This window comes from Adelges cooleyi, unplaced genomic scaffold (assembly GCF_023614345.1).
Source record: "Adelges cooleyi isolate 19-005CV unplaced genomic scaffold, UGA_ACOO_1.1 ACOO_flye_CR_arks_rails_tigmint_CR_PRNA_129, whole genome shotgun sequence".
Classification (NCBI taxonomy): domain Eukaryota; kingdom Metazoa; phylum Arthropoda; class Insecta; order Hemiptera; family Adelgidae; genus Adelges; species Adelges cooleyi.
In genome coordinates, this window is record NW_026095783.1 from 18,708 (window position 1) to 31,214 (window position 12,507).

The 12,507-nt window shown below is 32.1% G+C and overlaps 1 protein-coding gene across 1 annotated transcript; it reads right to left on the reverse strand.

Moving 5' to 3' along the window:
• Positions 1–310: 310 nt before the first annotated feature.
• On the reverse strand, positions 311–11,621 carry LOC126847892 (uncharacterized). The gene is made up of 8 exons (XM_050588300.1): positions 11,409–11,621; positions 3,662–3,741; positions 2,737–2,911; positions 2,618–2,676; positions 1,138–1,294; positions 989–1,059; positions 676–877; positions 311–579 (listed from the first exon to the last, which is right to left on the reverse strand). The coding sequence occupies exons 1-8, from the start codon at positions 11,443–11,445 to the stop codon at positions 488–490; spliced, it is 873 nt and encodes a 290-aa protein (XP_050444257.1). The 5' UTR covers positions 11,446–11,621; the 3' UTR covers positions 311–487.
• Positions 11,622–12,507: the final 886 nt, after the last annotated feature.

A 12,507-nucleotide genomic window follows, 5' to 3' on the forward strand; every position in this document is an offset into this window, starting at 1 on the left:
GTACTAGGCCTCTCGGATAAAATCACTTTCAAATATACCTATTAGGCAGATGCAATTGGCTTGTTTGTTCAATTAACAACGTCTCCGCGAATATCTACTCTGCATATTTTTGTACCTACCTGTAATCATTTTCAGTTAAACTGTATAATAACAATAATCTTAAGGTTTTAAAATCGTCTCTGATATTTTATTCAAAAATCATCTTTAATCAGTTTCTTTCTGCATCGTGTATAAAGGCAGAGTTAAGGTTTACAACGATATTAAGAAACTTAAAAAAAAAAAAACACCAGGAATACACATAACTAATTTTTTTATCAATAAACTGAAATCAAATAACAACATATTTTGGTAATAAATGTATAGAAGAAACAATTGTATACATGTATTACATAATTACATGAAAACTGGGCCAAATATTACTCGTATTGTTATCATTATGATTATTAAACATGTCCAATTAAAAATATATATATACTATTGTGAATTTTCAGTCATCGTCGTCGGATTCAACGCGGTCTTCTAATTTAACCGCTAACAAACAAATTTCAGTAAACTCTGCGACGTTTATGGCTTTATTAGCTAAAAAAAGTAAAATTCATTTTTTTTTTATCAGGCGATAACCGACGACAATCGTCTTTGATGACATTTGAACACTGTTTAACCATTTAACTTCACCTTTGAATATGTTATTTATATAATGTTGCGCTCTATCGAAGACTTCTGGCGACTCTTTTGACGATGCCAAATCACGCGTTGACTCGTACTCAAAGTCTGCAGCATACTCGTCCGGAGATAGTAGACCGTCTCCGTTTTTGTCCATCTTCATGAATTGTCGAGTGCCAGTTACGACCTCGATTACAGTGTATACTCTTATTTCCTGAACAATTGTTAATGTAGAAATGTGCAATAGTTGTTAATGGAGAGACAGCGAAACAAACATTACATCGTTGAACATTAAAAGTTATAAAAAGATTATGAATGAAATTACATTTTTCGGAACGGTTATGTTGCGTTCTGCCGCGACGATTATTAAATCCATCAACAATACTTCAGGGGATCCTGTACGAGTTTTAACAAATTAGTAGTTCACTCCATTCGCTTATCATACCTGGTAAAATATATGAAAAAAATTCTTACGTTTGGACGTCAATAGGTTTTTCAAATCGTCTTCTATTTGTATACCAAGCGTTTGGAACACTTCTCCACTCGCGTCAGCGTCAATGCCGTCGGATGTCTTGTGTGCTTCGTACAAATCAACAAACATTTCTATTTGTGCTAGGGTCAGACCACGGCCCTACAATGTATTGAAAAAGTATCAATTCAAGCACTGTGCCAAAACGCGATAATAGCCTATTGAAATGTGTTAATAATCAAATAAAAATAAACCGAATTAAATCATAAACATGGAAAATTCAAAATGTCTAGCGTAAATTTGACGATAGAAATGATTGCGTTTGAGTAGTTTATATGTTTTATAAAAAGAGAATTTTTGTACTTAGAACGGTTTTTAGTACTATTTTCAAAATTAGATTCCCACAAAACACCATTGAACTAATCGTCTTATAAACGATGAAATAATTGTTCACCTTTTTGTTCACTTAAAAAAATCACAGTAGGCATTCGAATGGCTCAATGGTTAGACGCAATAAATGGTTTGATGGAAAACATTGCTGTCCATATAAAAAAAAAAAGTTTTCTTAATTAGATATTGCGAAAAAAAGCATATACTTTACACCTTAATAAGTATGTGGTTTGACCCCACTACGCCTATTTTTCAAGAGTAAAGTATAGGCAATGTTTTGCAAATTCGTAATTTAAATGTTAAACTGTAATGTGTAATTATTAGTTCAGTAGTTATGGGGGTTTTTTTTTTGGTAGTTAATTTATTTTTCTACCACAGCATCTTTGACAGCGATTTAAAAAGAAATGTCATCTTAACAGAGCTACAGGCATATTCAACTAATAAACATCAACATATCAATAATATTCAACATAAAATAATGAGAACTTTATCTTATTTCTCTCGTCGTTTTGTTTTTATATTATCAACCAAACATTCAAAGCTATTATTTATATTCAGACATTTTTTAATTTTTTTAAGTGCTTGTATTCATAGTAAAATTTAGGTTTTTAATAAAACCTACGCGAAAACTTAGCTCCTTTTTTTTTAACCGGTCTAACAATTTGTTTCTATGAATATTTCGCTCAGGCCTACGCACTTTTATACGATTATTTTAAAGGATATGCCGTCCTCTTCACGGAAAATCAAAATAACAAAAGAGATACGAGTTAAAAACATGAAAAAAAAAGAACATTGTAAAAGAAAAATGTACAGTCAGGGCGACAGTACAATTTAAAAAAAAATTGAATTATTTAATTTTTTTCACGATTTATAGTTTATTTACTTTTTGTATCTTATTTTGTTTTTTAAATGTGTTATTTACGTTTAGACCGAGTTCTTTTAATATATTAAAAATAATTTCAAAACAAATAAAAATCATAGGAACTGTTTGTTTTTTTTTTTTTTTTAATTCCTTATCTAGAAAATTTCCATTTAATGTATCTAGAGAATTTATTTTCCTTCTTTGTTAAAATTTTGCTGGCGTATTGCGCTTACTTTTGGTTTGATATCCATTATAGTCAACAAGAAATCCACCGCGTTCATTACAGTGTAGTCTAAAATTGCATTAAAAACTAAAAATATTGTACATCATGTTTATCGCTACCTCGACTTACCATCGGTTTCAAGATTTTTAAATTTTTTGTGTAATGCATAATTTATAGTTTGCCAATAACCGAAAAATCCCGATAGCTGTTTAAGATAAATATATCCATTTTGATTATGCGATTTGAAGAGTTCCTCAAACTCATCTAGGTACAACGTTACTTCCAAAAAAGTGAGTTTTTTAACCTGAAAACAATGTATTTATACAGAGTGATTGCTTATAACAGCAATGACCTAACCATAACATTATCTTGAAAAAATATCTTAGTTTACAGAGTGTTTCATTAAAGGTGACACGTTAATTTTCTCTAAAAAAAAACACACTACGAAATCGGAATTATTTTGAGAGTAAATAAGTATCTCATCCTGTATAGTAAAACCGTTTAAAAATTTGAATTCAGAGGAATGGGGCCCTGAACTATATACATGGAAAGCGCATAGTGAAAATAAATTGGCGACACACGGATTCCGCCATTTTGAGTCCTGTCATGGATAAAACCGTGAACATGTCATTTATTTCATGATAAAAATCTGATTACATCGTATTATCTTTTATAACCGGTTAAAAAAAACGATATCAACAATATGAAGTCAGAAACAATCATCAGAAAAAATCACTTAATAAAGTTAGATGCGGTAAGTAAAATAAGAAAACGGATTCAAAATGGCGGCTTCCGAGGCGGGTCACTTTTATTACTTGGAAAATATGCATTATGCACCTTTCATGTGTACAGTTCAGTGGAATGGGGTTAAATTTTTGAAAAATATATCAAATTTTAGCTATTTCATTAGTTTAATAATCGTATGAAAAAGAATAATTTAAAAAAAGGCACAGGGAACCAACGCATATAAAACCACAGTTTTGATATGTTCCTGTAGTTGGTATATATATATATCATTTAGAGTTTATACTAGTTAATTTGAGAATTTTAATACCTTGGTTTTGTCAACACGTTTGACTTTGTTATCGACCAACGTCCACAATAAATTAAATAAATTCATAGAATCGGGCTGATCTGTATACAAATTGTTTAGTTGATAATTAATTCATTCATTTTATATAATTAAGTCAGTTATAACGATAGATTTTGCCTGACACACTATAAGCTTCCAAACCAAACCTGCCAAGTCTAATATGTCAGATAGCACCATGGGCTGATCGTGCATAACAAATTGAATATATAAAATACAATATATTATATACAAGCTGTTTGAGGAGGTAGATGATTTTAAATATTTAGGCACTAACTTAAGTAGCACAAACGACAACCACGAAAAAATAAAAAAAACGCATTACATCGGGAAACAAATGTTTTTACGCCCTCTCGGGGTGTTTGGGGTCGAAGCTACTGTCAAAAAAATCAAAAGAACGACTTTACATAGTACTAGCTAGACCAGTGATAATGTATGCATGTGAGACATGGCCCACGACCCAAGGAGATGAGAATGAATAGCTATCATGGAGAGGAAATTCCTTAGGAGGATTTACGGACCAAAAAGAAACGAAGACCAAACATACGAAATTAGGTCTTACAGAGAACTTCAGGAATTATTCGGAAATTCTTGTTTTTCTTCAATTTCCATCTCAGATATGAAAACACAATTATTATCAATATCATCGACCTCCTGTTTAATTACTGACACGGTATTTGGTGTTCTAGTTGTTGTTTCTTTATTGTTTATACTCGTTATATTGAAGTCTGATCCAACAAAACTTAAAGAAACGAGTAAAACCAATTATTCTTAACATTAGTAGTACGCAATGACAAACATAAATATTTAGATTAGAATTTATTCATTGATTGTATTTATTAAAAATTAAAATTTGTTTAATCTAAAGAACAAACAACATTATTTAACATCACTGTACTATTAAAGATACAATTATTAGAAACATTTTTATTTTAAATAGTTAATAATTAATCAGATACCGTTGGTCCAGGGCACGTATCCAAAAAATATTATCAAGTTCGGAATAATTCCCAATCATTTTTTTTTTATCAACTACTCGATGCATTAAACAAATTCTGAAAGTCCTATTAATATTTTGTTTGCGTGAATACAGACAGAGTAATGGTAATGTACAAAAATAAAGCTGATGCATTTTATTGAAAAACATCCTTTAGTGTTTTAATCCTTAAGCAACACTTTTTGCTGAAAATTTGATACAAATGTTTCTACTGTACCGAAAACAACCGTTTTATGTTACTCAATCTATAAACCCATGCTAAAAAAAACCAGTACAGTGGGGTCGGGGCATAGTGGGGACGGGGAGGTCACAGGTTTACAGGAATTTTTAAATGTAAAAGTGATAAAATCACTTTCGAAAAAACGCCTCCATGCAAATCGGTAGTTAGTATTTTAAGCCAGTAGTCAAAACCAAGCACAGTGTGACCGATAAAATTACAAAATAAAAGCATCAAAGCGTAATTTGTAAGTGATTTTATAGACTTTTATTTATAATAATTCCTGTAGACCTGTGACCTCGCCGTCGCCTCGTCGTTGTGATTTCATTATGCCTATATTCTACTGTACTAGGCCTCTCGGATAAAATCACTTTCAAATATACCTATTAGGCAGATGCAATTGGCTTGTTTGTTCAATTAACAACGTCTCCGCGAATATCTACTCTGCATATTTTTGTACCTACCTGTAATCATTTTCAGTTAAACTGTATAATAACAATAATCTTAAGGTTTTAAAATCGTCTCTGATATTTTATTCAAAAATCATCTTTAATCAGTTTCTTTCTGCATCGTGTATAAAGGCAGAGTTAAGGTTTACAACGATATTAAGAAACTTAAAAAAAAAAAAACACCAGGAATACACATAACTAATTTTTTTATCAATAAACTGAAATCAAATAACAACATATTTTGGTAATAAATGTATAGAAGAAACAATTGTATACATGTATTACATAATTACATGAAAACTGGGCCAAATATTACTCGTATTGTTATCATTATGATTATTAAACATGTCCAATTAAAAATATATATATACTATTGTGAATTTTCAGTCATCGTCGTCGGATTCAACGCGGTCTTCTAATTTAACCGCTAACAAACAAATTTCAGTAAACTCTGCGACGTTTATGGCTTTATTAGCTAAAAAAAGTAAAATTTTTTGTTTTTTTTATCAGGCGATAACCGACGACAATCGTCTTTGATGACATTTGAACACTGTTTAACCATTTAACTTCACCTTTGAATATGTTATTTATATAATGTTGCGCTCTATCGAAGACTTCTGGCGACTCTTTTGACGATGCCAAATCACGCGTTGACTCGTATTCAAAGTCTGCAGCATACTCGTCCGGAGATAGTAGACCGTCTCCGTTTTTGTCCATCTTCATGAATTGTCGAGTGCCAGTTACGACCTCGATTACAGTGTATACTCTTATTTCCTGAACAATTGTTAATGTAGAAATGTGCAATAGTTGTTAATGGAGAGACAGCGAAACAAACATTACGTCGTTGAACATTAAAAGTTATAAAAAAAAAAAAAAAATTATGAATGAAATTACATTTTTCGGAACGGTTATGTTGCGTTCTGCCGCGACGATTATTAAATCCATCAACAATACTTCAGGGGATCCTGTACGAGTTTTAACAAATTAGTAGTTCACTCCATTCGCTTATCATACCTGGTAAAATATATGAAAAAAATTCTTACGTTTGGACGTCAATAGGTTTTTCAAATCGTCTTCTATTTGTATACCAAGCTTTTGGAACACTTCTCCACTCGCGTCAGCGTCAATGCCGTCGGATGTCTTGTGTGCTTCGTACAAATCAACAAACATTTCTATTTGTGCTAGGGTCAGACCACGGCCCTACAATGTATTGAAAAAGTATCAATTCAAGCACTGTGCCAAAACGCGATAATAGCCTATTGAAATGTGTTTATAATCAAATAAAAATAAACCGAATTAAATCTTAAACATGGAAAATTCAAAATGTCTAGCATAAATTTGACGATAGAAATGATTACGTTTGAGTAGTTTATATATTCTATAAAAAGAGAATTTTTGTACTTAGAACGGTTTTTAGTACTATTTTCAAAATTAGATTCCCACAAAACACCATTGAACCTTATAAACGATGAAATAATTGTTGACCTTTTGTTCACTTAAAAAAATCACAGTAGGTATTCGAATGGTTCAATGGTTAGACGCAATAAATGGTTTGATGGAAAACATTGCTGTCCATATAAAAAAAAAAAGTTTTCTTAATTAGATATTGCGAAAAAAAGCATATACTTTACACCTTAATAAGTATGTGGTTTGACCCCACTACGCCTATTTTTAATTAGTAAAGTATAGGCAATGTTTTGCAAATTCGTAATTTAAATGTTAAACTGTAATGTGTAATTATTAGTTCAGTAGTTATGGTTTTTTTTTTTTTTTTGGTAGTTAATTTATTTTTCTACGACAGCATCTTTGACAGCGATTTAAAAAAAAATGTCATCTTAACAGAGCTACAGGCATATTCAACTAATAAACATCAACATATCAATAATATTCAACATAAAATAATGAGAACTTTATCTTATTTCTCTCGTCGTTTTGTTTTTATATTATCAACCAAACATTCAAAGCTATTATTTATATTCAGACATTTTTTAATTTTTTTAAGTGCTTGTATTCATAATAAAATTTAGGTTTTTAATAAAACCTACGCGAAAACTTAGCTCCTTTTTTTTTTAACCGGTCTAACAATTTGTTTCTATGAATATTTCGATCAGGCCTACGCACTTTTATACGATTATTTTAAAGGATATGCCGTCCTCTTCACGGAAAATCAAAATAACAGAAGAGATACGAGTTAAAAACATAAAAAAAAAAGAACATTGTAAAAGAAAAATGTACAGTCAGGGCGACAGTACAATTTAAAAAAAAATTGAATTATTTAATTTTTTTCACGATTTATAGTTTATTTACTTTTTGTATCTTATTTTGTTTTTTAAATGTGTTATTTACGTTTAGACCGAGTTCTTTTAATATATTAAAAATAATTTCAAAAGAAATAAAAATCATAGGAACTGTTTGTTTGTTTTTTTTTTTTTAATTCCTTATCTAGAAAATTTCCATTTAATGTATCTAGAGAATTTATTTTCCTTCTTTATTAAAATTTTGCTGGCGTATTGCGCTTACTTTTGGTTTGATATCCATTATAGTCAACAAGAAATCCACCGCGTTCATTACAGTGTAGTCTAAAATTGCATTAAAAACTAAAAATATTGTACATCATGTTTATCGCTACCTCGACTTACCATCGGTTTCAAGATTTTTAAATTTTTTGTGTAATGCATAATTTATAGTTTGCCAATAACCGAAAAATCCCGATAGCTGTTTAAGATAAATATATCCATTTTGATTATGCGATTTGAAGAGTTCCTCAAACTCATCTAGGTACAACGTTACTTCCAAAAAAGTGAGTTTTTTAACCTGAAAACAATGTATTTATACAGAGTGATTGCTTATAACAGCAATGACCTGACCATAACATTATCTTGAAAAAATATCTTAGTTTACAGAGTGTTTCATTAAAGGTGACACGTTAATTTTCTCTAAAAAAAAACACACTACGAAATCGGAATTATTTTGAGAGTAAATAAGTATCTCATCCTTAATAAGTCATCCTGTATAGTAAAACCGTTTAAAAATTTGAATTCAGAGGAATGGGGCCCTGAACTATATACATGGAAAGCGCATAGTGAAAATAAATTGGCGACACACGGATTCCGCCATTTTGAGTCCTGTCATGGATAAAACCGTGAACATGCCATTTATTTCATGATAAAAATCTGATTACATCGTATTATCTTTTATAACCGGTTAAAAAAAACGATATCAACAATATGAAGTCAGAAACCATCATCAGAAAAAATCACTTAATAAAGTTAGATGCGGTAAGAAAAATAAGAAAACGGATTCAAAATGGCGGCTTCCGAGGCGGGTCACTTTTATTACTTGAAAAATATGCATTATGCACCTTTCATGTGTACAGTTCAGTGGAATGGGGTTAAATTTTTGAAAAATATATCAAGTTTTAGCTATTTCATTAGTTTAATAATCGTATGAAAAAGAATAATTTCAAAAAAGGCACAGGGAACCAACGCATATAAAACCACAGTTTTGATATGTTCCTGTAGTTGGTATATATATATCATTTAGAGTTTATACTAGTTAATTTGAGAACTTTAATACCTTGATTTTGTCAACACGTTTGACTTTGTTATCGACCAACGTCCACAATAAATTAAATAAATTCATAGAATCGGGCTGATCTGTATACAAATTGTTTAGTTGATAATTAATTCATTCATTTTATATAATTAAGTCAGTTATAACGATAGATTTTGCCTGACACACTATAAGCTTCCAAACCAAACCTGCCAAGTCTAATATGTCAGATAGCACCATGGGCTGATCGTGCATAACAAATTGAATATATAAAATACAATATATTATATACAAGCTGTTTGAGGAGGTAGATGATTTTAAATATTTAGGCACTAACTTAAGTAGCACAAACGACAACCACGAAGAAATAAAAAAACGCATTACATTGGGAAACAAATGTTTTTACGCCCTCTCGGGGTTATTGGGGTCGAAGCTACTGTCAAAAAAATCAAAAGAACGACTTTACATAGTACTAGCTAGACCAGTGATAATGTATGCATGTGAGACATGGCCCACGACCCAAGGAGATGAGAATAGACTAGCTATCATGGAGAGGAAATTCCTTAGGAGGATTTACGGACCAAAAAGAAACGAAGACCAAACATACGAAATTAGGTCTTACAGAGAACTTCAGGAATTATTCGGAAAACCAGACATAATAGCGGAAATATGCCACAAGAGACTGAGTTGGCTTGGACATGTGCTAAAGGCTAAGTCAATAGCAAATGATGTATTAAGCTGGATTCCTCAGGGAAGGAGGCCGATTGGAAGACCGAAACAGAGGTGGATGGACAAAAATAAAAAAGAACTAAATCAACTTGGAATAGACAATATTATTGAAGCAGCCCTGAACAGAGACAGATGGAAGGAGATTTGTTTTGCAGCGATGGGCCTTAATGGCCTTTAAAGCTGGAAGAAGAAGAAGAAGATTATATACAAGCTGTTGCCTAACCTAACCTAACATACCCGGCGTTGCCCGAGATTTAGTCTGCCAGGGCTGAGTAAAATAATTCCCATTCCCCCATTCCCACCCCTTCCCCATCTTCATCTTCATCTTCATCTCTAATCTCCAATCTCCTATCTCTTATCAGATAACAGCATGACAGCGTTTTTGTAACACTTTTTCCGGTTATTATGTCCTCCTCTTACTCAAGGGTCCCAGTCTCGGTCCCAGATCCCGTTCCAACAGTCGAAAGCTTGCCCAGAATCGTTGAATCGTCGGCCTGTTCCTTTAATCATCACCTACCGTTTGCTTGAGTACCGTGGTTACCATGGTTACAAACATTTAATTTATTTACATTTCGCATTTAAAGTACAAAGTTCGTGTTTGATGCCACCCTTAGGGGTTTGTTTTTTCAAAAAGTACTATGCCACTTAGGTTTGCGGGAATGTACTCAACAACTTCCCAAAGTTTTTCGGCGATCAGATGAATGGTGTACTAATGCATAAAGGACAAACAAAGAAACTGACAGATATTCATTTATATATATATATATATATACTAGCTGCCCGTGTACCCGGTTATCATAACGAAAAAAAAACAGCTGATTTATCTGATAAGACAAGAGAGATTAGAGTTTTGTTTTTACTTTGGAACACAATCGACACCAACACCGAACATTTATCCTTATATGTCCTTCGCATGAGGGTGGGAACGGGGATGAAAATGAGGGTGGGAATGTTATCTCTATGTGATAGGATATAGGAGATAGAGGGTAAGAGATAGAAGATAAGAGACGAGGGATGGGGTTGGAGTTGGTGTGGGGAATGGGATTGGGGGTGGGATTGGGGTTGGGGGTATACATATTGTATTCAAAATAGAAATGAATAATAAATTGAATAATTTAAGAGGCCAAATTCTCTATGAATTGTTTTAGGCCAGATATTATGAAAACACTAAAATATTAGCCAGAAACTTGATGTGTTTACTAGCCACATTAGATACATAAAAATGTATCCCGTGGTGTTGCGGACTCGTACGCAAGCTGTTAAAATATAATACTATATAATACTTATGTGAAAATCTTTAATAGAGCCTTGCAAACATTCTTGTAATCTTTCTTGAATTTTCTCTAGCAGCACAAGAATATTGGTAGCTCCTACAACTACACCTCTTTTTTTTTTACAAAAACTATCAATAATGTTAAACTCAATGTAGTTAACATTTTATTCTAGACCTATATCAACTTTTAAAACATAAACGGTAACGTATATATTTTGTTTATGAATGATTTAGAAATAAATATTCAACATGAATAGGTTCAGGTTTTGACAAAATCGGCATCGAGCAGAATGTTACCGAGGGAAATTTGTGCATGTGGCGTGATCTAGCGGTTGTAAGTGATTATATATTAGAGATAAAATATTAGGTACTCCAAATTAATTACTCTTAACTACGTACTCTAATGTAAAGAGCGTATGTCCCTTAACGGCCATAACGGTAGACCTAAATTTCCCAACAGATAGGTATAATATAATTGTTTAGCAACATGTTACCTGAACGGAATCGAATCTCAAGGGTAGAATCTTCCATTTCAAAAGCACTATCCACAAGTTCTCTGATTGTCTGCACACTAACTCCATTACTAGTCAGTTTGTAAGGTTTATACAGGTCTTGCAACAGTTCTAATTGATCACGGTTCAGTCCGGTGCTCTGAAATAGAGTATGGCGGCTTTCAATTGTATTGGTAAACGTACAGAATGAATCTATTGCCGATGACGTAGCAGATTTAAACTAATTTGCACTGTATCATATACAATCGGTATGTATTTAATTTTAGCATGCAACATGCTTCAGCATTAACCCCCCCCCCCCCAGCTCGAAAACGACAGAAAATAGCGTCACATTTTAAGTGTATAAAATGTCTTGAGGCAAGTCTTTTTAGATCTGGACAATTATTATAAAATAATAATTATATTCAGTGCACCAAATACCTAAATTATTTTATAAACTTATTATACAAGAACCAGCAGGCTAAAGCATGTTGCATGTTTTATAATTTTAGCCGCTAGGCTTTAATTAGACTGTAACATTTTTGAAATAATACTATCCAAGAAAAAAAATATACAAACACAGTATCATAATCTTACCCATGCTGACGTTAGTAAATACAGCGCGCAGAAAATAAGGGCGCACTTGAAATGCATAATTATGAGATACATTTAAAACGATGATAAAAATTCAATCGAGTACTTGTAATAATGTAGCTCTAAGACTGTTGGCACCGAAGTCGGTACCTAAACTCTAAAATAGATATTTTCTACGTTTCTTTTCGGTGGCGTTGTCTACGGTTGTTCGCTAGACAAATACAAAACCGTGTTTTTGGCAAAAAAATTTGCAGTACTTATGTACACACAAAGGTGTGTTCTTATTTTTTTTTTTACCACGGCCGAGTAGGTTTTTTTTTTACAATAACATATTTTTCTTGTTCACCCGTGTCGATAACAGTCAACGGGGATAGGAAAAACAATTTTTTTTGTTTTACTGTCAGCACATTGGCAAGCGATTGTATGATATACCTATGGTTTTGTTATATTTCTTTACAATCGTGACTTTTCCGATTACCTGGTATGACCCACTTCATTTGAAAAACGA